The sequence below is a fragment of the Myotis myotis genome, unplaced genomic scaffold (assembly GCF_014108235.1).
Source record: "Myotis myotis isolate mMyoMyo1 unplaced genomic scaffold, mMyoMyo1.p scaffold_m19_p_3, whole genome shotgun sequence".
In the NCBI taxonomy this organism is placed as follows: Eukaryota; Metazoa; Chordata; class Mammalia; order Chiroptera; family Vespertilionidae; genus Myotis; species Myotis myotis.
Window position 1 is genome coordinate 174,036,642 of NW_023416335.1, and position 27,275 is coordinate 174,063,916.

The 27,275-nt window shown below is 39.9% G+C and overlaps 2 protein-coding genes across 26 annotated transcripts in view; one reads left to right on the forward strand and one right to left on the reverse strand.

The window, feature by feature from the left end:
* On the forward strand, window positions 1-27,201 carry YARS2 (tyrosyl-tRNA synthetase 2). 3 transcript variants are annotated; one of them, XR_004966357.1, is made up of 6 exons: window positions 2-826; window positions 1,743-1,910; window positions 11,626-11,781; window positions 12,104-12,274; window positions 16,084-16,377; window positions 26,999-27,201. XR_004966357.1 is itself a non-coding variant. In XM_036301450.1 (5 exons), exons 1-5 carry the CDS (start codon window positions 45-47, stop codon window positions 16,241-16,243), a joined length of 1,437 nt encoding a protein of 478 aa, XP_036157343.1. In that variant the 5' UTR covers window positions 2-44; the 3' UTR covers window positions 16,244-18,411. The 3 variants fall into 3 exon arrangements, 2 of the variants coding, with proteins under 2 accessions (XP_036157344.1, XP_036157343.1); XM_036301450.1 differs by lacking the exon at window positions 26,999-27,201 and having other exon boundaries at window positions 16,084-18,411; XM_036301451.1 differs by lacking the exons at window positions 12,104-12,274; window positions 26,999-27,201 and having other exon boundaries at window positions 1-826; window positions 16,084-18,411.
* The window catches only part of DNM1L (dynamin 1 like), a 47,118-nt gene continuing 38,095 nt past the window's right edge, over window positions 18,253-27,275 (reverse strand). For 12 of the 23 annotated variants that reach the window (XM_036301445.1, XM_036301436.1, XM_036301442.1 and 9 more), the window contains 9 exons: window positions 27,034-27,123; window positions 25,418-25,510; window positions 22,976-23,032; window positions 21,946-22,023; window positions 21,652-21,684; window positions 19,899-20,075; window positions 19,628-19,737; window positions 19,343-19,502; window positions 18,253-19,177 (listed from right to left, as the gene is read on the reverse strand). In XM_036301445.1, coding sequence (XP_036157338.1) covers window positions 19,121-19,177; window positions 19,343-19,502; window positions 19,628-19,737; window positions 19,899-20,075; window positions 21,652-21,684; window positions 21,946-22,023; window positions 22,976-23,032; window positions 25,418-25,510; window positions 27,034-27,123 — 855 coding nt within the window. In that variant the 3' untranslated portion in view covers window positions 18,253-19,120. The remainder of the gene's footprint in view (window positions 19,178-19,342; window positions 19,503-19,627; window positions 19,738-19,898; window positions 20,076-21,651; window positions 21,685-21,945; window positions 22,024-22,975; window positions 23,033-25,417; window positions 25,511-27,033; window positions 27,124-27,275) is intronic. The other 11 variants (XM_036301430.1, XM_036301428.1, XM_036301435.1 and 8 more) reach the window with 6 other exon arrangements.

Below are 27,275 nucleotides of genomic sequence, written 5' to 3' on the forward strand. Positions count from 1 at the left end.
GCGGCGCGGCGGGGTCCCAGCACTCCTTTCGCGCCACCACCAAGATGGCGGCGCCCATGTTGCGGTGCATTTCTCCGAGCCGGTGGTTTTGCACCCCGGGCCCGTGGGCAGTCTTGCCCCGGGGGCTGCGTGAAGCCCACTCGGGCAGTAAGGGGTTGCTGGCGGTGCAGAAGGCTCGGGGTTTGTTCAAGGAGTTCTTCCCCGACAAGGGCACGAAGGTAGAGCTCCCAGAGCTCTTCGACCGTAGCATCGCGGGCAACTGTCCCCAGACCATCTACTGCGGCTTCGACCCCACGGCGGACTCGCTTCATGTGGGGCACCTGCTGACGCTGCTGGGCCTCTTTCACTTCCAGCGAGCCGGCCACAACGTGATCGCCCTCGTGGGAGGCGCCACGGCGCGCCTGGGAGACCCCAGCGGGCGCACCAAGGAGCGCGAGGCGCTGGACGCGGAGCGCGTGGGCAGCAACGCGCGCGCCCTGCGCCGAGGGCTTGAGGCCCTGGCAGCGCATCACCAGCAGCTCTTCTCCAATGGGCGGGCCTGGGGCAGCTTCACGGTGCTAGACAACTCGGCCTGGTACCAGGAACAGCACCTGGTGGACTTCCTGGCGGCGGTGGGCGGCCACTTCCGCATGGGCACGCTGCTGAGCCGGCTGAGCGTCCAGACCCGGCTCAAGAGCCCGGAGGGCATGAGCTTGGCCGAGTTCTTGTACCAGGTGCTCCAAGCCTACGACTTCTACTACTTGTTTCAGCGTTACGGATGCCGGGTGCAGCTGGGCGGATCTGATCAGCTGGGCAATATCACGTCGGGATACGAGTTCATCAACAAGTAAGCGTCTCTCGGCCCTGGAGAAATCCTGGGACCAAAACATGGACACGCGAAATAGCCGGCGATGCACTGTTAGGATTGTGAAGTGACGCCCGTCGTCCAAGCCCTTGTTGGTTTTCCCCCCAGTAAGGCTTGCCTGCAGTGGCTTTAACATTACCATCGGCCAATGAGAACTAGAGGGCTGAGATGAAGTGTTAGGTGTGGGAGGTAGCCTAGAGCTCTGTGGGAAATAGACCACTAGTCAGGATTGTATGTTTTCATTCCCCTAAGTAGCTCTTTGTGTTTCTGATTTGAGAAACTGCTTTTCTTCGTTTATACCTAAGCAGGTATATAGGCTTCCTTGAGTAGCCTCTGCTTTAGCTCGGCACCTTCCGTGAAGCGAGGGATGAGCCACAGGGCTACCCCATGTGCTACTCATTTTTTTTTAAAGTCCCTTTAAGTTAACTCCTTTAGTGTCTCCGCCTGACTCCTCCGTTAGCAGCACCTCCCCTTGGCTTGCCCAGAGTCACTGGTTCAATTGCTGTTCAGAACGACAAATGCCAGAATAGAGTGAATGCTGTGAAAGCTGTGAGAGGTCACAGAAGTTTTCTTAGAGCAGTGGTTCTCAACCTTGGCTACACATTAGAATCACCTGGGAATCCTTTTAAAATCCTGATTCCTGGGCCTCGTCCTCCGGAAATTCTGTTTTTTTGTTACTAATGTTGTGGCCTCACCCCATAACAAAGAAACAGAATTTCCGGAGGATGAGGCCCAGGAATCAGGATTTTAAAAAGATTCCCAGGTGATTCTAATGTGCAGCCAAGGTTGAGAACCACTGTCTTAGAGCAAGAGACCGCACGGAAATTTGAAGCGTGACTAGCAGAATCTGCCATCACCTGTGCCTGAAACACATCATGAAGTTTCCCTTTATGCATAGGTTGACTGGAGAAGACGTATTTGGAATCACTCTTCCTCTGATTACAAGTACAACTGGAGCAAAACTGGGAAAGTCTGCTGGCAATGCTGTGTGGCTGAGCAGGGATAAGACATCTCCATTTGAACTGTATCAGTTCTTTGTCAGGCAGCCAGATGATTCGGTAGAAAGGTGAGTTCTGAAGAGTGCTGAGAAAAATTGAGCTCATGATACAATTTTAGCATTGAATCTCTCTGTATGCTTGGTTGTTGTTGTGTTTTAAGTTAGATTCTATTAAAGGCATAAACAGTTGCAACACAGAACATTGTAACTTCAACTGTCCTGAAGTTAAACACTTTTGTTGGTTAAGGCAGAAAACCACTGTGGTTGCTAGAAAACTTAGATCCAAGATCCTGATCTGCATCTGGCAAGTACAGTAAAACCTTGATATATAAAGACAAATTCTGGTGAAGGGGTGTCCATTAAAGCTGCAAGTCCAGTATATAATAAAGTAGGTTTTCCGAATGTGTATGTTAGAAATTGACAAATTAGTTTACTTGTTTTTACTTTTGTAGACACGTTTGTGTAATTAAAATTATGTATGAAAAGTTTAATTTCACAGAAAAGTTTTCCATATATATTGTAATTTTAAATTTATACTGAATAGGTCTAGTAAATGTGTGCATTCACCAGTAACTGAGACGAAACAAATGCCCTCAGCTGGGGCGTGGCCTAGCGCACATGGGAACAGCAGCTGGCACTGGTTAAAAACTGCTGCAGAAAGTCATGCCATTCGACATCTGAACCAATTACCAAGCTTGATTCAGTGTGATCATCCCCTGAACATTGTTTACAAGCAGTGACTCTTGGATTTAAATATACAGACTATTGTTGTAGATACGTAATATTTATGTAGGCAAAATTACTAGTGTTTTTTCCAACATATGTATTCACTAGAATTTATTAAAAATAACTGAATTGCCCTAACCCAGTGGTCGGCAAACTGGCTCGGCAAACTGCGGCTCGCGAGCCACATGCAGCTCTTTGGCCCCTTGAGTGTGGCTCTTCCACAAAATACCGGCTCTTCCACAAAATACTGACTTCTGCGCATGAGCCACGAAGTTTCAATCACACTGTATGTGCACGCCCGCACGTGGTATTTTGTGGAAGAGCCACACTCAAGGGGCCAAAGAGCCGCATGTGGCTCGCAAGCCACGGTTTGACCACCACAGCCCTAACCGGTTTGGCTCAGTGGATAGAGCGTCAGCCTGCGGACTCAAGGGTCCCAGGTTCAATTCCGGTCAAGGGCATGTACCTTGGTTGCAGGCACATCCCCAGTAGGGAGTGTGCAGGAGGCAGCTGATTGATGTTTCTCTCTCATCGATGTTTCTAACTATCCCTCTCCCTTCCTCTGTAAAAAAATCAATGAAATATATTTAAAAATAACTGAATTAATAACAAAAAAATAACCTATAATGTAATTATAAACAAATCTTGGTTAAAAGCATTTTAAAATTTACAGGGTGTTAATTTTCACATATGACACGTGGACCAGATTTTGTCTAATAAATCCAAAGTCTGTGAAATCCAGGTCTGCAAAATCGAGGGTTTATTGTGTTTGAGCTCTGACTTTCCATCCCCAATCTTCTCTTTATTTCCCTATGTGTCAAATTAGTGGTGTGTCTATTCGTGAAGTTGTCCATTTATCTAAAACATTTTTTGAAAGTGGGTAATTGCTGTCTTGTGTGACATGTCTTGCCCAAGGAATGTAATATCATAATAATGAAAGGCCAAGAGGTGTCACGACCAAAATGACCAAACAACCGGTCGCCATGAGGTGGCATTGACCACCTCTTGGTCCCTCCCACCCTCAAGCGGGGGCGGGGCACGACTGGCGAGCGGGATGAACTGCTGACCTCTTGGCCCCTCCCCCCAGCCCACAGGCTCAGATGGATCAGCGATGGTGAACAGGAGAACCCGGGTGGGTGGCGGGAGGACTGGGCTGGCTGTCAGGCCATTGGGATCACCAGCTCATCCCAGCTGCTCGGGGGCTCAGGCCTGCGGGAAAGCAGGTGCCAACAACTTCACCTCCATGCACGTGCACCGGGCCGGCCACTGATGGAAGGCGCTGCCCACTCAGGGCCACTCACGCCAGGACAGGTAGGTCATAGGCGCACCCCACAGCCTCCATCAGCACCTCAAGCCATAGCAGCAGTGGCGGCAGCAGCGGCCCTCGCGTGAGCAGCCCCGAGCAGACAGCACGTTCCATCAGTGGCCAGCCCAGCACACACACATGGAGGTGAAGTATCCAGCACCCATTTCCTGCAGGCCTGAGCCCCGAAGCAGCGGGGATGAGCTGGTGATCCCTACGGCCTGACAGCCTGGCGGCAGAGGTGGCATTCAGCGTGGAGACTGGTGAACAGGCAGAAAATGGCCCTGATCGCAGGAGGCTAGGTCTAGGGACCCTACCCACACGATTTAATGGTGTGCTGGGCCTCTAGTAAGGAAATAAACAGGTGAGGGCAAGCAGTCTAAATTGGTGGTATTTCTAGCAGGGGAACAGTCTGGCTCCAAATGCACATTTCAGCTTGCCACAGTGGGGAGATTTGATGCAATGGTGCAGTAGGCAGATTCAGAAAATATTCCAATGAGCCCCCTGATGGAATCAGGACAATACGTTTAGTCCATTGTTCCTGGAAAGTCATAGTCTCCATTTAAGCATTTTTCCAAGTTTGAGGTGGACTAGGGAGTGGGGCCATTTGGGCAAGTGGTGAGGCCTCTGACATGGTGATATGTCCCTGGGGTGTCATCTCTGGTGTAGGGGGCATAATCATCTCCAATGGCAAACTCTTGAGCTGGGGTGATATCACCTGAAGCATTGTCCTCTTTAGTGATAAGTTCATCTCACTAGGGGTGCGGTCCTCTGGAGTGGTTGCCACTAGTGGGTTGGTGACCCTCCCATGTGGCTGTCCAGTTGGGGTCTTGGTCATGGGCTAGGGGTCATTTATTGATGAGGGGCTCATATTGAACTACCCATCCTCAATCAAGTCATCAACGTGAAGCAGATGGCAAGATGATGGAAAAGCATAGCAGAAAGGGGAAGATGAGCCTGAGGAAAAATAAATGGATGTTGTCATGGAGGCAAAAGCTTGACTCCCAGAGGACACCAAAAGTGGGATTTGGAGGAGTGTATGATAGTTGGTATATGGGGTATGTAGCTCCCCAGGGTGTGAGAATTAAGCAAGATGAGGGCTTGGGCAAGAGTTCAGTCCATTTTGGGACCCACTTGCCTGAAAGTAATTTAAGGAGTGTCTGTTGTGATGCTCAATGAGTGAGAGTCCCCAAGGGGAGTCTGGTGTAACTAATGATTGTGGAGGCATATCTGGAAGCCACAGCAGAAGGAGGGCAGCGGGCAATGAAATCAATCAGCTAGTGGGAGCATGGTCAATCTCCCCAAGGGAATATGTCCTCATGTAGATAGCTTCCATTGTTTGGTTTGGGAATAGAAAATGCAATTGTCTATCACAACTTTGGCTGCCACAAAAGAGAAAGGAAGTCCCCTCATTTGAGCCCAAGTTGTTAGGGCATGAATTCCGCGGTGAGCTGAGATTATAGAGCCCATTTCTCAAGCTGGTTGGGGAGGGTTGCTACCCTGAGAAGTCTGTACCATGCAGAGTGTGGAGAGCTCAATGAGGGAGTCTACAATATTGTTGAAAATGTCTTCTGGCATAAAGCGGTTAGTATGAGCAGAAACAAGAGTAACAATGATAGGAATTGGGGACTCCTTCCCTAGCTGGGCACCCCAAATGGGCTTGTCTATATATGAGAAAAGTGTCCCTTAGCCATTGGCCAGACCAAACTATAAGGCGATAATAGCCCAGGAGTCTGAAAATGTGGATCTGCAAAAGGCCCCTTTCTATGGCTCCCTTGAGGGCTAGGTGAACACCTACAAGTGCTGCCAATTGGGCTGAGCCAGAGAGAGATGCCGGAGGCCGGGTGGAATGCCATGGCCCTGCAGTGAGCTACATTGTGTAAGCCAGCGGTCACCAACCTTTCGGACCTCGAGGACCACCAGTGGTCCGCAGACCACCGGTGGGCTACCGCTGGTGTAAGCTGCCACTGATGAAGAATACTAACTCCCTGCCCATCTGAGGCAGTTGGTCCCAAGGGGCTCCCCAAGCAGCCCGAGGAGGAGGAAACAAGCATTGATACTAACTCTGCAAGGCTCTTGGGCAAGGAGCTGAGCATGCAGGAGGCCACATTCTCCTGTAATTTGGAAAGGCCTTGACGTTAGATTTAGCCCTCCTTAAGGTACTATTTCCATTTTACCAAGGAGGCATCGGTGGCTTTGCCAAGCTACTATTGTGAAGCATCTCTAACCCAGGGCATCATAGGAACTTGGGTGTGGAGTAGTACTGGCCAGTCAGGGCCTTGGTTTCTAAAATTTGATCCCATGTGATTGTGTCAGCAGTGAGAGATGAAGGATGTGTTGCTTTCAGAACATGAAAAGGCCTAGTATGTGTTCAACTTGACAGTAGTGGGTAGTTTATAGTGAGTAACTAGAGGCCCGGTGCATGAAATTCGTGCATGGGTAGGATACCTAGGCCTGGCTGGCGATCAGGGCCGATCTGTGGGGTGACTGGTGGGGTGATTGGGGGGCCCCTACTGGCACCCGCCTTGGCTGGCCTGGTGCCACCCACTCGCTGACCCCACCCCCTGCCGCTGCCCGTTTGCCAGCCAGCCCCGCCTGCTGCCACCGGTCACCTCCCTCTGCGGGGTGATCAGGGGGCCCCCGCTGGCACCCTCCTTGGCTGGCCTGGGGCCTGCGGGCAGCTCCTGTGTTGAGCATATGCCCCCTGGTGGTCAGTGCACATCATAGCTACCGGTCTTTCCGCTGTTCGGTTGATTCGCATATTAGGCTTTTATTATATAGGATTAATGTTTGACTGTTGGGGGGTTTCTCGGCGCTTAGAAAATCCCATGATGCCCCAAATCAGATGATGCTCAGCCTTGGATCTTGTGAGGAGCAGTTGCCCAGCCACGTTGGTGTAGGTGGTGTGTGAGCGTGTGTAAATCTGCTCATACTGCTTCCTCGGAGGGTATGCTTCTCTCAGTATAATGCCAAAAACTGCAGTGTTCCAATGTCAGGTATTTAAATCTTGGCAGTAAAGGTTATGTGCATCTGCAGGGTTGTTTATCTCATTGGGAGCTGTGTAAATGGATATAAAGCCCCTTCAAAATTATTTTTTTAAAACTGGACCTGGGATTCCTGTACGATGGGAACAGAACATATTAGCTAGGTCATTGGCCTTGATCGCACTACTCTGTGATCACTGAATTTTATGGCAGCAGTGACATTTTGGTATAGATATCACAGGCAACAAACACATGGCAGAGGCAATATGCAAAAGCACACACCAGCAAGCAGGCTGCATTTCCAAGTGGGTAACACCAGTTAGTAAGCTAGTCTAGGCTAAAGGGCAGTCAAGGCTAGTCAGTTAACCCCACAGTTAATTGCAAGTTCAATCATGTAGTCTTGCCAACGATGCTGATGGTTGTGTTGGTCTCGGCGTATTGATAGTGATATTATTGGCTAAAAATGCCTGCGGGTGCTCACCTGGGCCCATACTGCTTGTGGTGAGCTCCCACAGACATTTCCACCAGTGTTGTGGCTGGACCTGCCCTTGTTATGACTGTGGGATGCACCTCAGCAGCAACCATTGGAATCTTTGGCAAAACAAGATTTATTACAAGTCGTGGATACATGGCACTCTGAGGGCCAAACAGCGAGGTCACAGATAGGGCCAGGAGGGAGTGTAGAGGGGCTCTGCTTTTATTGGGGATGAGATGGGGTGCCTAAGGTTTCGTGGGGTAGCTCAACTGGTCAGTTATCTAGGTTATCCAGGGCTTTCCAAAAGGGGAAATTCATGAGTGCGGGAGGCCTACTGCCTTATCAAGTTGGTTCACTCCTAGCTGTAGCATACTGGGTGGGCAAAAGTAGGTTCACAGTTGTGAGAACATGAAACAGAGTTTATTGTTGTATTATTATTTCCACACAGACAACTATAAATCTTTGCCCACCCCTGTACAATTGGCAATATGTTTATTCAAGATTGATGTCTTTGAATAGACTATATCCCATGTACATTTTTGCCTCCTTTGTAGATTGTTAATTGACCATAAAGGAATGGGTTTGTTTCTGAGCTCTATTCTGGTCCATTGATGTATATGTGTTTTTATGCCAGTACCATGCTGTTTTTTATTACTATGGCCTTGTAGTATAGTTTGATATCAGACAGCATGGTTCCTCCAATTTTGTTCTTCTTTCTAAAGATTGTTGAGGATATTTGAGGTCTTTTGTGGTTCTATATGGATTTTTGGAATATTTGTTCTAGTTCTGTGAAATATGACATTGGTATCTTGATAGGAATTATGTTGAATTGATAGATTGCTTTGGATAGTATGGACATTTTAATGATTTTGAGTCTTCCTATCCATGAACTACAGTATATGCTTCCACTTATTTATATCTTTTTCTATTCCTTTCTTCAATGTTTTATCATTTTCCAAGCACAAGTCATTTACATCCTTGGTTAAATTTATTCCAAGGTATTTTTTTTAATGCAATTGTAAATGGGATTGTTTTCTTATAGTTCATTATTGGTGTATAAAATACAACTGATTTCTGGATATTTATTTTGGTGAATTCGTTTATTGGTTTTAGTAGGGTTTTTATGTAGGTTTTTTGTTTGTTTGTTGGTGAAATCTTTAGGGTTCTCTATATACAGTATCATGTCACAAATAATGACAATTTTCCTTTTTCCTTTTCAATTTGGATGCCTTTTATTTCTTCTTGTCTGGTTGCTGTGGCCAGGGCTTCCAGCACTATGCTGCATAAGAACGGTGAAAGTGGACCTCCCTGTCTCGTTCTGTTCTTAAGGAAAACACTATTGGTTTTTGCCATTGAGTATGATGTTGTTTGTGGTTTGTTATCTGTGGCCTTTATTACATTGAAGTATGTTCCCTCTTTGCTGAGAATTTTTATCAAAAATGAGTGCTGGATTTTTATCAGTGGGTGCATCTGTTGATATGACTGTGTGATTTTTGTTCTTTATTTTGTTATGTTGTGTATCATGTTTATTGAGTTGCAGGTACTGTACCAGCTTTGCATGCCCAGAATAAAGCCCACTTGATCATGGCATATAATCTCTTTAATGAATTGCTACCTCTGGTTTGTTAATATTTTGTTGAGGATTTTAGCTCTATGTTCATCCGGAATACTGGCTTATAATTTTCTTTCTTTGTAGTGTCTTTATCTGCCTTCGGAATTAGGATAATTTTGGCTTCGTAAAAGGAGCGTGGGAGTCCTCCCGCCTCTTGAGTCTTTTCGGATAGTTTGAGAAGGATATAGGTGTTAGTTCTCCTTTGAGTGAATGTTTGGTAAAATTCACTTGTGAAGCCATCCAATCCAAGACTTTTGTTTGTTGGGAGTTTTTTTATTACTGCTTCAACTTCATTAGCTGTAACTCTCTATTCAGATTTTCTGATTCTTCCTGCTTTAGTTTTGGAAGATAGTATATTGCTAGGAATATCCATTTAGTCCAGATTGTTTAATTTGCAGGCATATATTGTTGTTCATAGTATTTTTTTTACAATCCTTTGTATTTCTGAAGAGTCACTTGTTACTTCTTGTCTTTCATTTCTGATTTTGTTTATTTGAGTCCTCTGTTTCTTAATGAGTTTGGTTAAAGCTTTATCAATCTTTTTATCTTTTCAAAGAACCAGCTCTTGGTTTCATTGATCTTTTGTATTGTTTTTTTAGACTCTAATTTATTTCTGCTCTGATCTTTTATTTCCTTCTACTCACTTTGGACTTTGTTACTGTTTTCTAATTTCTTTAAGTATAAAATTAGATTGTTTGAGATTTTTCTAATTTCCTGTAATGCTATTAATTTCCCCCTTAGGACTGCTCTCACTGTATCCCATAGATTTGGGCCATTGTGTTCTCATTTTTGTTTGTTTCGATGTATCTTTTGATTTCTTCCTTGACCTCATTGTTAACCCATTCATTGTTTAGTACCATGTTAGTTAGTTTCCATGTCTTTGTATGTTTTTCAGTGTTTTTCTTGTGATTGATTTCTAGTTTCATATTATGGTCAAAGAAGATGCTTGATATGAATTGAGACTTGTTTTATATCCTAACATGTGATCGATCCTAGAAAATGTTCTGTGTCCACTTGAAAAGAATTTACATTCTGCTGCTTTGGGGTGAAATGCTCTGAACACATCAGTTAAATCCATCTCAGACATTTCTCTTAACAAGATGACAAATTTAGAAGGAATATGTCAGAATCAAAATTTAAGGATGAATAGAAGAATTGGTTAATTCCTCATTTCTTGTTCCAATGATTCATAATATGGATACCAGTGCTGCAAAAATTTCTCCATGAAGTTTAATTGACCACAAATTCAATAGTAACATAGCTACTAAAAAACAGTATCATGGACAGCATTTTTCATTAATGCAACATTAAAAATTGATCAATTACTAAGCTGCTCTTTATATTTCTTTTCACAATAATCATATATGATACCTACGTTGCCAATATGTGTTCTCCCACATATAGATAAACTTTTATTCAAGTACACTTTATACTAGATCTCTGGCAGAAACGTAAAAAATCAAAATCCCATTGTCTTACTTTTACCCAAAAGAAACCTAAGGCCTACAGAGAACTGCCATACGACCCAGTGATCCCACTTCTGGGACTATGTCTGAAGAAATACAAAACACTGATTCAGAAGACTGTAGCGTTATTTACAATAGCCACGATTTGGAAGCAGCCCAACTGCCCATCAGTAGATGAGTGGATAAAAAAACTGTGGTACATTTGCACAGTGGAATACTACTCAGCTGTAAAAAAAAAAAAAAAAAAAGAAGAAGAAGAAGAAGAAGAAAGATCTTACCTTTTGCGACAGCATGGATGGACCTGCAGAAGTATTGTGCTAAGTAAAATGAGCCAGAGAGAGAGACAAATACCATGTGATTTCACTTATGTGTGGAATCTAATGAACAAAATAAACAAAATAGAAACAGACTCATAGATACATAGAATAAACTGGCAGCTGTTAGAGGGGAGGGTTATGAGGACTGGGTGGAAAAGGTGAAAGGAATTAAGAAAAAACAAACACCTCATTGATACAGACAATAGTATGGTGATTACCGGAGGGGAAGGGGTATGGGGGGCGGGGTGAAGAAGGTAAAAGGAGGATAAATAGTGATGGAAGGAGACTTGACTTTGGATGGTGAACACAAAATATAATATACACATACGTGAAAAACAAAAGCGTAAAATAAAAACATGTTTGGGAAGAATGCACACAAATTTAGATTGGTGATTATCTCTGGGGGTAAGAGGAGAATATGATGGGGCTGGGGCCTTCATCTATACCTTTGTTATTTTGTGACTTTTAACGAAAGAAAGATCATGCTCTGGCCAGTGTGTCTCGGTTAATTGAGCATCATCCCATGCACCCAGAGGTCAAGCATGGGATTCCCAGTCAGGGCACATGCCTGGATTGCAGGCTTGATCCCCATTAGGAGGTGTGCAGGAGGCTGCTGATTGATGTTTCTCTCTCTCTCCCTCTCCCTTCTTTTTCTAAAATCAGGTTTTTAAAAAAACATTTGTTAAAAAAATAAGTAAATAAATAAATAAAGATCTGAAACAAAGATGGCAAAATAGTAACCCCTTCAGCCTGGGTGGCATGTGTCTGATTGTCTTATGTCCAGTACATTTCTGCATAATTGTTATGTTTCACAATTAAGAATAATTTTAAAAGTAAAGGGAGCCAAAGGTAAAAACTAGGTATGTGATCTAAATGTAACACTTTATTTTTTGTCCTGAAGGTACCTGAAGCTCTTCACTTTTCTGCCCCTTCCGGAGATCGACCACATAATGCAGCTGCACGTCAAAGAGCCAGAAAAGCGGGGTCCTCAGAAACGGCTTGCTGCGGAAGTCACGAAGCTGGTTCATGGGCAAGAAGGGCTGGATTCTGCCAAAAGGTGGCCTTTCCCAGTAATGAACACTGATGAAGTTCTTTAGTTAATAGTAGACTTGGGAAAATTTAGAGCCGCACTGCTTTCGAGTTGTCCTTCACTGCTAAGAAGGATTGTCAGTGTGGGCTATAGTCGCTTTCAGATAGCCTCTCTTTATCATAAAAAAAAGATGATCCTGAATTAAGTTGATAAATTATACCAGGTAAATGTTGCTGTTTCAGAAACTTTCAGTCTAGAACATAGTGGGGACGTCATAATTGGTTACTGTGTATTAGAATGTGTATCTGAATAAGCAGTCGCATGATGTTGTCCTCAAACTGTTTTTCAGGTGTACACAAGCCCTTTATCACAGTAGCGTAGATGCACTGGAGGTCATGTCTGATCAAGAGTTAAAAGAGTTGTTTAAAGAAGCTTCATTTTCTGAATTAGTTCTTGACCCTGGAACAAGCGTCCTAGATACGTGCCGCAAAGCAAATGCCATTCCAGATGGTCCCCGGGGGTAAGATTACTTACCTTTCAGATTCACAGTTGATTCTCTATTAAATGGTATAATTCACAGCATGTGTTTCCACAGCGTGTTTTCCTGAGAATTCATTAATGGTGTCTCATTTCTTCTAGGAGTTATGTTGGTCTGAGAACAGTGGTTCTCAACCTTCCTAATGCTGCGACCCTTTCATACAGTTCCTCATGTTTTGGTGACCCCCCAACCATAAAATTATTTTCGTTGCTACTTCATAACTGTAATTTTGCTACTGTTATGAATCGTAATGTAAATATCTGATATGCAGGATGTATTTTCATTGTTACAAATTGAACATAATTAAAGCATAGTGATTAATCACAAAAACAATATGTAATTATCTATGTGTTTTCCAATGGTCTTAGGCGACCCCTGTGAAAGGGTTGTTCGTGACCCATAGGTTGAGAACCGCTGGTCTGAGAATAAAGTGAAAACTGAGATTAATGGTGATAATAGCTTAAATTTCCACTTATTGCTGAAAATAGCTTAAATTTCCTATGCAGTCAAGTGCTACTATACTGCTTCTTATTAAATGGAACCCAGTCAATTTGTCCTCCAGCATTGGAAAAGGCTTGCATTTAAGGAATCAGTATCTATAATAATAAAAGCATAATAAGCTGCCGAAACCGGTTTGGCTCAGTGGATAGAGCGTCGGCCTGCGGACTGAAGAGTCCCGGGTTCGATTCCGGTCAAGGGCATGTACCTTGGTTGCGGGCACATCCCCAGCAGGGAGTGTGCAGGAGGCGGCTGATCGATGTTTCTCTCTCATCAGTGTTTCTAACTCTCTCTCTCTCTCCCTTCCTCTCTGTAAAAAAATTAATAAAATGTATTTAAAAAAAAAAAAACCCATAATAAGCTAATTAGACCAGACGTACTTCCAGACAACCTTTCGGACCAATCCGGGGCTGCGAGGGAAGCCCGGGTCCCAGGTGCCAGAGGGAAGCCAGTGTTAGCAGCCGGGGGAAGGAAGGCCTACTCTTGCACAAATTTCGTGCATTGGGCCTCTAGTATTAAATAAGTACAGTGAGATCTGTCAGCTCAGGATGGTCACAGTTTGAGAAGGTCACAAGAACAGAGGCCTAAGTGGACAGAACCACATGAACCCTCATTTCAGTCTGTATCCTCTTTATTTGGGGGAGTAGAATGGTTATCCAACCTGTTTAAAATATTAGTTGAATTTCAGAAAACAAGTAAGCATGTGATATAACTTCCTAAGACTACTATAAACTACATTCAGTTATTCCTCTTTTGAATTTTATTTTCTTATTCAGGAAGCAGGTAGAATATTTACATTCCTAAGTTATGTGGTATTATTAGGGAATAAGGTGTTCCATAAGGTGTTATTTGGCTTATATTTGATGCTTACCCATTTATAAATGAAACTGATGTAGAAGAAGCATTAGTTGGCCAAAAGACCCTGGGTCCCTCACCTACAGAAGTTCTAGCATAAGTCAAACAGTTGTCAGTCCATGTTCATGGTTATGAAGGACATTTGTTATATTATAGTTGGTGGGTGTGTTTTCCCTGCTAATTATTCTGTATTATTTGCCTCTATCCTAAAGAGCTTAGATTTCTCTATAAAGAGAAAATATCCATTGTCTCTCTTTGTATCACCTGCCACTCCACCATATTGATTTCCTGATATGCTAGTTTAGTTAATATTCACTGAACTGAGGGTGGTATCATGCACTTCTCCACAGTGAGTCAGCGGTCCTAAGTCTTTCCTCCCTGTGGAAGCATTTTTCATTTCCTTCTGAACTGTTCTAGTGGTTTATTTACTGATAACAAAAGTTTTACTGCTACTTAAGATGACACCATATCTGAGTTAGCCAGAGTTCTAAGTAATACTTACATTTTTTAGATTGTATAAGCTTGTGCTTTTAAACAAAATGTAGACCATGATCTGGAAATAATAGCAAACAGCTTAAAATAACACTTTGTAAGAGAAAATTTGTTCCTAAATATTAAATCATTTACTGTTGAGCTAAAACCATGCATAGTAATTTCTTAACTTTGGTAACATATTCAGATAAAACCGAGATTTGCCTTGCAAAGACTTCCAAGGCCATTCATGCGCTAGCCCTCTACTGAAATCTCACCTCCTTCTGGCTACTCCCATGTGTCCTCACTTTCGTGAAAATAATTGCAACTTACTCCCAGTTTCAGTGACTCTTCTTTCAGGAAAACTTCCAATCCCCACCCCTCGGTGCACTTCTAGAGCTAGTAGCTCATGACAGCATTTGATCAGTGTGTCAGAATGTTCATTTGTTTGCCTCTCTCCACTAGTTTGCTATATTCTATTTACATTTAGTGCATAGTAGAGCTCTGAAATGTTTATTGAATGAATTGCATAAATAACTTGAATAAAAGCTAATTACATAGGCCAGCAAAAATTTTTTAGTAATCTATAATTTATTAAATTAGTGTATTGATTTTGTATTTCTGAAATTAGCCAACTTTTTAAAAAAGTTTTGCTTTGTGTTTTAACAAAATTTGCCCTTATTTGCATATACTCAAAATGTAATTTGAAAGGGTTTTCCAATTTCATAAGCAAGTTTCTTAAAAATCTCTGTAGCTAATACTGTAACAGCAGGTCCTCAAATAATGTTATTTCATTATGTTGATGAGAAAAAACAGGACAGTTTCTGGCCAGGCCCACGGTGTGGAGTTTGCATGATCTCCCCATGTCTTTGTGGGGGTTCCCAGGGACTCCGGTTTCCTCCCACATCCCAGAGATGTGCACGAGTCATGTCTACATTGTCCCAGTCTGAATGAGTCTGTGTGTGTGTGTGTGTGTGCACACACATGCCCTACAATGGAAGGGCGTCCTGTCCACAGTTGGTGCCTGCCTTAGCACTCTGAGCTGCTGGGCTGGGGAAAGCTCCAGCCACGTGCAACCCTGAATTGGCATTAGGGGGTTGGAAAAATCATCTCGTTTTTATTCATCTTAAATGTATATAGAGCTCAGTTATTTCAGTGTTTAATATTAGAAGTGTTTGGAGTCTGTAGTTAGAAGTTTTGTGATATTTTTGTGACCAGAAATATGCCATAGGAACTTAGCTCTGTTATCATTCAGCCTATGATAAAATTGGTTTTGTTAAATGTTGCTTCACTTAAAGTCAGTTTCCAAGGACTTATCAACAATATTAAGTGAGGACTTCCTGTAGTCACTTGTATCTCATTAAAAGCAGCTATGACCTGGAAGTTTCTTTTCTGTGATTTTTCTCCCTAAGGTAGGGGGTGCCCTCCAGAAAGTGATCCATTATTCCAATTCAGGGTTGTGAAACCCACTAAACCAGCAGTTCTCAACCTGTGGGTCGCGACCCCTTTGGAGGTCGAACAACCCTTTCACGGGGGTCACCTAAGACCATCGGAAAATACATATATAATTACATATTGTTTTTGTGATTAATCACTATGCTTTAATTATGTTCAATTTGTAACAATGAAATTGGGGGTCACCACAACATGAGGAACTGTATTAAAGGGTCGCGGCATTAGGAAGGTTGAGAACCACTGCACTAAACAGTTCTATCAAGAGATGAGATATCCCAGCTCTTTTTCGCTAGGAAACAAGAAGCCTATTATGCCTTAAACCTCCTTTAGAAGAACATTAAAAGGAGACATAATCCAGTGAAAGTGAAGATAAATTCAGTGATTTAGTGCTAAAAGGTTTCAACTGGAGAGCCCCTGAAATTTACATGAAATACAATAATGATGTATCTGTATTATGGGGAAAGATCAACAGTGATTGGATTTATGTAGTTACTAAATATTTCTGTTTTTAGGTATCGGATGATAACAGAAGGCGGAGTCAGTATAAATCACAGACAAGTAACAAATCCAGAGAGTGTTTTGGTTGTTGGACAACATATTCTTAAGAATGGACTTTCATTACTTAAAATAGGAAAAAGGAATTTCTACATTATTAAATGGCTTCAACTATGATGAAAAATCCTTCTGATGATTCAAACTTACCGCCATTCATTCTCAAGACATACGAAAGGTTGGCTCCAGAACTTAACATTCCTTCACTTACGCCAGTCAGCAGAGAATGGAGTATATACTCTAGGCCTCACAGTGTGAGTAATTTCATTATTTATATAGGTTGGTTAATAAGTTGTTTGTGTAAATGATGGGATTTTATTTCTTGATCCTTAAACATTAAGGACCACCATAGAAAACCATGGTTTCCAGGGTTAGTATGTTTTAAAAATTATACTTTATGAAAAAACTAAATGCTGTCTTTCCAATCCTATCTTGCTCTCCTTTTTGGACAATGAGGAGGAACAATGAAAAAGAGGTAATCTAAGGAATTGCAGATACTTTTATATCAAGTATATATATCTCACTGATCTCACTAGTGTCTGTATTAAAACCAGCAGTGCCTCTAGCATCCACATTAGAAATGCGAAATCTAGTACTGGAAACTGATTTTTGTTGTTGTTTAGGAACCAAATACAGTTCTTAGAAAAGATTAAAATTCAGTACTTGACTTTTCAGAAAGTTTCTAATTATTTTCCATTCCCTTACCTGTGTTTCAGTGGAACTAAATTTACTCACTGCCTTACTTTGTCAAACTACTGAGGTAACAATATTTTATAAATTTAAAAACTTCTAAATTAGTTTTAAGTTTCAACTTCTGTCCCCCACCAGATTACAACTTGAGATAAACTGAAAACTTAAGTAACCAAAGATGTAAAAGAGGCAAATATTATGTTATACCAACTATCCAATTATATGAGAATATCAAAAGATACTCGGGTAAGGGAAGTTTTCAGGTCAAATTTAAAGGATTTCCTATCAAGACTTAGTTAAGCTCTACATAGTTTAGGCAAATTAAATCTCCAGAACTTAAATTTCCACATATGACAAATCCATTTCCCTGAGGATCAAGTGAAAGGCACAAACATACAGAATGGTTCATAACCAAATTTACTCTAGAAAACCTTACAGGAAGCAAAGAGTGGCTTTAATGTTCAAGTTCTAGCCATTTGCTACCTGGATAACTTAGAGAAAGTCACTGTCTTTATATGCAAAAATGGAGATGCAATAATACTTCAGTGAATTGTTAGAATCTAGTAAGAAAGTCAAAACTTTGATACAATATACACTGTATTAGATTTGTTAAGTTAAAAAGCTAGAGTTTATCTAAATCTTTTTCTGGGAGTAAAGTGAGGAAGAATTCATTTATTGATAAACTTTAATGTCATTTCATACCAGCAATTTTATTTACACAGCAAGAACATACAAGTATCCATTATAAATGTCATAGATCATCTATCTCCACATTTCAGAACTTCACCCAGTTTAGAGCCAACAAAGGTTTCTCTTGCCACACCTCTCTTGCCTATTTTTCTTTGTACTAGTACAAGGTATGTAGTACTAGAAAGTGCATTACCATAGCATGTCTTTAAAGGGAACATTTTTTAATTGGAAATCTGTTTGATATACTGGAGAAAGATGCGTTAGAAGGGTTTTTTTCCCCCTTATAAATTCAAAAGGCTAAAACAGTAGTTATCTAAACTGTCTAAAGTAAGTAAACATAGATGGGTATAATTCAAAGCTAATGTTTAAAGATGGCAGAGTGATTTTAAAGTGCACTAACAAACATTTTGATACGATGTATTCTATCAAGATCTGAATCTGGGTTTTTTTATGTTTGAGATAAGTTGGTGAGCCTGTTGTTTCTTAGTAAATGGGTACCTAAAGTTAACAGATATATTTATATTGTCAATAGTCCTTCATAAATATTGTAACTTAAAAAGAAATTTTAATATCTACTAGATGCCTTAAGAATTTTGACCATTATCTTAACATTTATAATGTAATTCATATCAAAAATCACCTGAGGAATTTTAATAAAATATATGTTCTAAACCTCACTCCTGAATGCAAATTAGTTGTCTATAAGCCATTAGGAGTGTGTCAGCATGGTTTTTTGTGTTTTTTTTTTTAAATAAGGCTCCACCAGTATTGTCACACCTCTATGCTAATTTTGCTGGTGTGAAGCAAAAGTAACAATTATCATCTAATACTTACTGATCTAGCACAGAATTTGGTTTTAAGTCCCCCCTCCAAGTAAGAGCATAGTGTTAAGTGCCGCACTTTTAAGATATATCTGAATTTTTTTAGAGCCTCTAAGTCTTACTATAAAATCAAGTGTAGGTGGTTGTTTTTAATACAGGAAAATGTAGTACGTGCTTCTAGGTTTGGGTAAGAATCAGATATTTTAATGCACTAGGGCAATGTGGACCAAGAAATGGAAGGGCTCTGTGGCTACCCATTATGCACACTGATCATTGTCATTGTTAGAGATCCTCTGTACATCCACCTTTCTGACTAACACATCAAAGGTTGCAGAGATAGAACTAATAAGGACAGGTGGAATACAGTGACTATGAGTAACTTGTCAACCCACATCTTTCAAAGCCAGATCAGCTTATATAATGCATGCAGTACAGTCGTATGAAATGTCTTGGTGAGTTCTTCTTGAAGGACTGTGGTAGCAGCGTTAAGACTACTAACAGATTACACGGGTAAGCTGCTTGTACAATGAGAACATTAGCATTTCTTTTTAAGTTCAAATGAAACTATCACAAGAAAGAGTTGATGTATTTTATATATACTGGGAAACTTTAGAAACAGCCATTTATTTGGATTGTGTGATTTCATTCTGTAATACAGAGTACAGTTTTCAGTGTATAGCCAGTCTTCACATGAGCAGTTCATACCATTGCAATACATAGGAGTTCATAAATAAAAATCTACTCAAGTAGGCAGTAACTTTCGAGTCAACAAAGTCTCAGTCTTACGTAGTTCTCTTCACCAAAGATGAGTCTCTCTGATTTCAGCAATAATTTGACCTGCTCCTTGTAATGCCTGCATTAAAGAAGATAAAAATTATAATTCTATTATGTGGTTGATTTATACTAACCAGTACCTATCTGAGACTCTAATAATTACCAACATCATATGAAGACCATAGTTGCACTCAAGAATCAGAATGCATTTTTAACAGATGTTTAAATAAAGTAATAGGAATACCTTTAGCATATCAGCTGCTTCTTTCCTACGTTGTGCCATGTCCTCAGATTCAGTCAGAAGATCATCCAATAAGGATGATTTATACAGCTGTCCTACTAACTCACTCTGAAGAGTATCTTTCACATGATTAACCAAAAAATGCATTACTGCCTTTGGCACACTGCAAAACAAAACAAGATGATCCATTTGATTTAGAATAAAAACCTAAAATTTTAAAAATGCATGAATTTACAAAACAGATCACAGAATCATCCAGCAGTCTGATTTACATCATGTACTACTGACCTGTCTTGAATATTCTTTCTGACAATAAGAAAGTAAGATTTGATGAGTCGTTCAATAACTTCACAATCTCGCTGCTCACGGGCAGATAGTTTGCGTGCAACAGGAACCGGCTAAATGGGATGAGAAAAAAATACCACTTTTGTGTCATTTTGAAATGGCAATATTTGGCATTCAAAATTCATTGAGTTTTTGAGACTTTTAGTTCCTTTTGTCTTTAATAGTTTTCCTAGTAATTATCTTATTAGTCCTCAACCAAATTCTCATGGCTTACCACATCCAACAGATTCACAGCATGGCCTTTCTGTGGACTAGCTGGCATAATTGGAATTGGTTTTGATTTTTCTTCAGCTAATAACTCTTCAGCTTTTGAAGTTTTCAGCATTCCTCTCCAGTTGCCTGTTGTTGGTTCTTGAACAGCATCTCCAACCCCACCGCCTCCAGATAAAACCTAACAAAAAAACCACACACACACCATATGCTCCAAAATCTCTACCAACCATATTAGAACTGATCATACCTAAACAAAGGTCGTTTTCTTTGACAGCAGTCAAGGCGAACACACATCCAATACCCAGCTGGAGGTATAACAGGTCAGAAAGATGGGGTGGCATGTATGGCCTTCTTTAGCATTTGCTAGCTTTTCAAAGTTTTTCCTTTTTTCCAAACCCTCTTATACTAGGTTATAGAAAAAAATATAAGATGCCCTTAAAAACAAGACTGCTTATTAAAAGCAGGAAACACAGAACTACCACTCAGCTTAATTTCTGCAAAGTAACCTTAAACACTGTTGAACTATGATCTCTCCAAAAGTTCTAAGAACTCAAGTTACTTTACATTTAGTCAACAAAATATCGTAAAAATAGAGACTTTTTTTAATGAAACAAGAATATACCCAGGATTCTTAGTGACTTTAAGCTGCCTAAAATGTGACATAAATACACACAGGTTCCCTCAATATCTGTATCCTTGAGAAAGGATCTGTTGAAAGAAATCTAGTGCTACCATTAATCACAACTACTTTTAACCTTGATTTCTCAAAGAAAAATGACTAGGAAAATGAGAAAAATAGTAGTTCATCAACATTTAAGAGATCAGATGCTCTTTAAGATCTTAGACTCCAAAACGACAACAAAAATTTATAGGTATTAATTAAAATGGCTTATATAAACTTAATAGAAAAGTGAGTGTTATGACAACTGTTTAAAAAGTCAGTTTGGGTATTATTCTTACCCAAAATTATCTGTTAGTTAAGATCAGCTTTATCTAAATATAGGCAGTGTATTTACACATTAATTTTAAAATGTTAACTGTACATGAATGGTATAACAAATAAAATCTTAAGTAAGCAAATTCAGGGTGATGCCATGAGTGAAATAATAAGCAATGATTTAGATGTTAGATGGTTCTCTTAAGGTCTGAGCACAGTGGACTGAGAGAAAACAAGACATTTATCAGGTTTTATTTGAAGTTGAGAATCTTAATCTGGACAATAAAGAAAGGAGCCAAGTGGCAGAATAACCAGACGAATGGTTCTGAAATTTACAGATTAATAATTTCCCCCTAAAAAGATTATCAGGAATCAACAAACAAGTCTCAAACTCTCAAAGTCCCTAGTTGTATTAATGTGCTTAAGCTGCTGAGACTTATGTTAAGCCACATATATAGGGTGGGTGACAAGTGCAAACTGAATGGAAGCATAAGAAAGAAGCATGAGAGATTACCCATCAGTACTAGACAGATCTCAAATATCCAAAAGTACAGTTTCCATCTCTGGAATTTTAATTCCCAACCAGAATATTAAATTCAAAACTATTCTTGACAGTAACAGAAAACAGTGGGAAATACTATTATTGTTATTACTTAAAACAACATTAAAACTAGAATTAAAGGGGTTAGTTAGATAAAAGCAACATTAAAGACATAACAGACAACGAGTTAGATGCCACTGTACAGACAGGTTCTTCAATGGTTTTGAAACAGTGTTTCAGTGAGAACCAACATTGCCATTCTGAAGCAAGACTCACATTTTTAGTTTCTCTTCTGCTGTCCTGAATTAACTGTTAAAAGATATGTTAAAACATGCAGTTTAACAAGCAAAATTTCATTATCAATGGCTTGAAAGTCAAAAAGTGCAGAATAATTTCCTCTTTAACTTCTTTTTCTGTATGCATTTTCTATATTGCAAGCAAAAGCATTTTAGAAATATACATTGTTAAATATAGCCCATATTAATACTGTTTTTCAGTGTACTGTTTTCAGATGATTATGTAGAACCAAACAACTAGGCATGCAGGCTTAGACCAAGAATCAGAACAGACCTTGCCATCAGCCTCAGCAGAAGCAGCAGGGGAGGGCTCCTGGGAGGCAGGTGCCAAAGCACTTGGAACTTTAGAAGACTAAAGGCAAAAAATGCAGGGAAAAAAATCAAGGATGCCAAAATGCATTCAGAAACATTCTATAAATGTGAATTTTCCCGTCTGTATCAAAATAATAAAGTAACATGAAAAACAAAAGTAATCGTGGGTCATAAAATTAATGTTCATTCTGCCTTATTTCTTGTACTAATGTCACCTTTGTTAAAGGGTTTTTTCAGATGCATACCTAAGGAAAATCCAAATCCAAAAATTTCATTTTTAGTTTTGGAATTTGGTAAATCTTTTCTGGTAAAGAATTTGAGGTATTGGATTTTTATACATGCAACTATTGCAAGTATTAACCTGTTATGTGCATATTGTTGTCTCCCTCTCCAAAAAGCCTTCCTGTTATAATAAAGTCATTAGTCATTTCAACTAATTTTACAAAGTTGATAAAGTCAATGTGAATTTTTAAGAAAAATAAGGCTAGACACTTAAAATCCACTTTTATGCATTAAAAATACTTTTAAATTTTATTTTTCAATTACAATTTACATTCAGTATTATCTTGTAAGTTTCAGGTGTACAGCATGGTGGTTAGACAATCATACTTTACAAAGAGTTCCCCCTGATATTTCCAGTGCCCACCTGGCACCATACACAGTTTTACAATATTACTGATTATATACCTATGCTGTACTTTACATTCCCATGACTACTTTGTGACTACCAATCTGTACCTCTCAGTCCCTTCACCTTTTCACCCAGCTCCGCATCCCCTCAGGCAACCATCAACCTGTTCTCTGTAAAAATACCATTATCTTTGAATTGTTCAAAGCCTTTTTTAAACTTGTATACCTGTACTCAAAGAATGAAATAGCTCCAACGGAATATTAAAGGGAGAAAAAGAAAAAATTACTCCTAGGAGTAATATTCTGAGGCTTACCAATCCATCTTTACCTAATAGGACTAAGCTTTAAAAATTGTTTTTTACCTTATCTCGTGATACAGCTGAAGGCAATTCTCTTGCTAGTCTGTTTCTCCTTTGTTCCTGTAAAACAACCAAGCAAAAAAAAAAAAAAAGTGATTATCAGAGCATTGAGATATAAGCCTACTCAAAAATGTTCAGCTTAATTGAAAAGTATGGAATAACTTACAGTATATCCTCTCACTGTTGGAACTCATGCCATAATTATATTTTAAAACAAACAAATCATTTAACCCAATGCTTCTCAATCTTTTTTTTTTTCTGCCCCAACACACCTGAGGGATACAATACAACTGTCAGTAACAGTGGCTCCCCTGTACCAGGGATTCTAAAATGAGGGGCCATGGATTGAATCTCATGAAATATAAGCTTTGTGTGATATTCCTACAATTCCCACACACAAAACCATACCTTTTAGAAATATCTGTGGTGAAGGTTATCCTTTAAGAATGGTTCATTCTCTTTACCCTAAACCTTCTCCAGAATATAAATGCAGAGTTGAAAACCGATAGTCCTTTCGGTAACTTGGCTGATTTAATGGACTAACTGCCCATTCTTCTAGTTTGCTAATATCAAAGTAACTCTAGTACAAGTAGCTAAAGAAACTGTTACATGTCAAGCACCATGATAGGTGCAAGACTATGAAAATATATAAGGAAGTGGGCATTAATAATGACTCGCAGGCAGCATCAAATATAACAGGAAAGCATTTAGTTAAAACTGTTGCTAAATTGAGAGCATTTCATGAATACTCTCAAACTTGCAAAAAATTTAAAGTTAAGAAGCTTCACAATGATGTTTTGTGGCTAATAAAATTTTCTGACTGAAATTTGACCCATTTTCTTCCCCTTCTCCCCCCATGGGAGTGATTAAGTTAACACATTAAAATGTACATTTTGAAGAGGGACACAAAGCAAAAGGCAGGGAAATCCAAAGACCAGAAATTCTCACCCTAGTCCAGTGATGGCGAACCTTTTGAGCTCGGCGTGTCAGCATTTTGAAAAACCCTAACTTAACTCTGGTGCCGTGTCACATATAGAAATTTTTTGATATTTGCAACCATAGTAAAACAAAGACTTCTATTTTTGATATTTATTTTATATATTTAAATGCCATTTAACAAACAAAAATCAACCAAAAAAGAGTTCGCGTGTCACCTCTGACACGCATGTCATAGGTTTGCCATCACTGCCCTAGTCTGTTACCAAGAAGTTATGACCTTAGCTGACCTATAGCCCAACAGTCATGGCTTTCTTGCTTTGTTAATAACTGCACAGGTCACCAACGATCTACTCTCATAGGGTTATTATAAAGATTAAATGAGAATAGTCACAAAGTTCTTCAGTGCAGAGTCATTAAAACCAGAGATATACTTACTTGTAGGAAAATACTGAACAGAATTAAATATCATAAATGACTTTGTCTGTAATTACAAAAACTTCCAGACACAATTTTACATAAAGTTGGTTTCAATGCTACAGTAACTAAATCCTATCCTAACATAGTGTCTACATGCTAATTTTAACGTAACTATTTTCTAGTATGCTTTTCCAGTGTTTAACTTGAGGGCCTTACTCATGTGCACTTTAGAATTTTCTGACAACAGGAGTCACTTCAGCTAATAAACAGTTCCCTGTACCTGTTAAAGAGAAGGTGCTTGTTTCCTCCAACAGTGCCCAGCAAAACAGGCACTAAAGCAACAGCTGTTACATCTGTGGGTCTCAGATTCCTCATCTGTTAGTTTAACCAAAGGGTTGAAGTCATAACCCAGGGTCTTCCCATTTCCCAAATTCCACATTTATAATATTCTTTTCATGCATATACTTCAGAGGAAATTTGATATAGACAGGTCTGTGAGGTCCTACTGTATTAAGGAGTAGCAGAAAAATTTACTGTTCTTGGATAAAAGTGCAGAGAAAAATAGCATCAAATCAGTTGCCGTATATCCACCAGCCGAGGCTCCATCTGAGGTCTTATGTAACTGCTACATTAACCTCAAATGGAAAAAAAGATCCATGAAATGCAGCCATCCCAGTGAAAAGAGTACTCTGCTTTTCCAAACTTACTATAACATAGTAAATCTTGGAATGTTTCTTTCACAGCTTTCAGAGCCAGATGAAAACAATTTTGAACATTCACTTTGTTTTACGCACTTCAACCTGAATAAACTGCAACAACAGTTACCACAGTCGAGCCAGGCAGTTCTTCAACACTAAATCAATGAAACCCAGATTCTCTGAGTTACAGTTTCATAAGCAGAAAATAAGAAGAATGCCTCCAGGTGGTTCTGAGAATTAAATTTAAGAATATAATACCCTTGGCATACTGTTTAGCATATAACAGACAATAATATGGTACAGGCATATTTTATAGTTACCCCATGCTCTATATTTGATATAACTGAGTTACATTTTTTTTCTCAAAAATGATCATTCAAGTTGCATTTACCTCTATATTATTGTTCATTAGCCCACAAGCATCAGCAAAATCTGGATGTTTTGTGTTGATATAAGCCAATTCAATTGCCACTAAGTTATGGACCTAGAAAAAAATAAAATTAGGCTATATACAAAAATATGCCAACTTATTTTACTTTAAGAAACTACATATATATAATTTATTAAACAGATAATTCTAAAAAAAGTATAGGAAACTGATGCCTAAATAAATATCTGAGAATTATACCCAAACTGATAAATCTTATGCCAAATAATAATTTGCTCTATCTTTTGAATTATTTCTATTTCAGCATCTGAGATTGCATTTCTGAGGGCGGGGAATGATTCAAGTAGTTAGAAGTATTCTGTTAGGGAAAAAATGTTACCTACCTTATGCAAATCTAAGTTCCAAAGCTTAATGAAGTTTGGTATTAAAACCTCAGATCATTCATTATTCCAAGTCAAAGTTTTAGGTCAGGTTCAACATTAAGAAAACATTTCATAACTAGATATAAAGATATGAACTTTAGGTGAAGAATACATTTGAAGACCTGAGGCAATGAATAATTAATCTTAATTGTGAACCACCTAGTTTAAATATAAACTAGAGGCCCAGTGCACAAAATTCATGCAATGGGTGGTGGTGGGGGGCGGTGTTCCCCCAGCCTGGCCTGTGCCTTCTCACAGTGCGAGAGCCCCGCGATCGATCCCCCAAAGAGGTAGGCCCCGCACACCCATCCGGGGCTCCTCGATGGATTGCCCCAAAGAGGTAGGCCGGAGCCAGGGGTCCCGCCTCCACGCCTCACGGGACCACAGGACCCCCAGGCCTGGCCATGCGGAGTGGTCGTCGGGCCCCACCTCCATGCCACGCATGCAGCGTCAAGTCTCCGCCCATCCATGCACACCCGCTGCGCACAAAGCCTCCTGGTGATGGATTGTGGGATTATCACGGCATGAGGGCATCACAGTGTGAGGGCGTGACGACCACCTAGGCTATTATTAATACAGATTACATGGGGTTCAAAATCCTAGTGGGACAATAATCAAAAAGGAAGGTTGAAATTAATTTAACTTCAGTATTGCAGAGAGATTACAGTAACTTCATCTGCACTGACAAATGTCAGGTATCAGAACAGCACTAAAAGGTCAAGAACCAGGTGAAAAGGATCTATTCAAATGAAATTCCAACAATTCTGTGACATGAGTGGGTAGAGTCTGAGGTCACCTGGGGGTTATGCTTGCTTGGGAAAATTAGCAGCACTAACATTTTCTATTTCCAAGGATGCTTTTGTCCTCTCAGTGAACCTCCTTCGGGGCTTGCCATCCTGAGCCAAGAGAGACCCTAATGCAATGCACTTTTAGTAATCAGAAAGGAAAACAAAAAACAAACCCCAGTCAAAGGGCAATTTCACATGTTTATATTTCTTTTGTTGTTGTTGTTTTTCTATGAATTTCAGCATTTACATCATTTTAAAGGATAGCAGCAACACACAAAATTAAAGCAAGCAACCATGATATTATCCCCTTCACAAATTACACATTACATCTAATCTCTAATCATAATGCTGTACAAAAACATTTTTATTAACAGCAACTACAGTGATGATGTGTGAAATAATAGCTCACCATTTCATTTGTGACTGGCAACCGTTTACGAAGAAGACAAGTCACTACTTCAACTATGGCATCATGAAGTTTAGGAAACCGCAACAGCTCCTATATATGGTAGAAGAAGGAAAAGTATAACGGTCTATTTTGTTTAAAGGGAAATTAAATAATCACTGAAATAATGAATTAGATTTGGAATCTACATTTAAATATGCTATTTCAAACCACTTTTAGTTAAGGGAACTGCATATTTTAACTTA

What these genes read in the sequence shown, in the direction of transcription:
- YARS2 (XM_036301450.1), top strand. Translation starts at nt 45, where the DNA reads ATGGCGGCGCCCATGTTGCGGTGCATTTCTCCGAGCCGGTGGTTTTGC. An exon ending in CCAGATGATTCGGTAGAAAG is followed by an intron (nt 1,911 to 11,625) that starts GTGAGTTCTGAA and finishes TTTGTCCTGAAG; the next exon opens with GTACCTGAAGCTCTTCACTT. An exon ending in GGGCTGGATTCTGCCAAAAG is followed by an intron (nt 11,782 to 12,103) that starts GTGGCCTTTCCC and finishes ACTGTTTTTCAG; the next exon opens with GTGTACACAAGCCCTTTATC.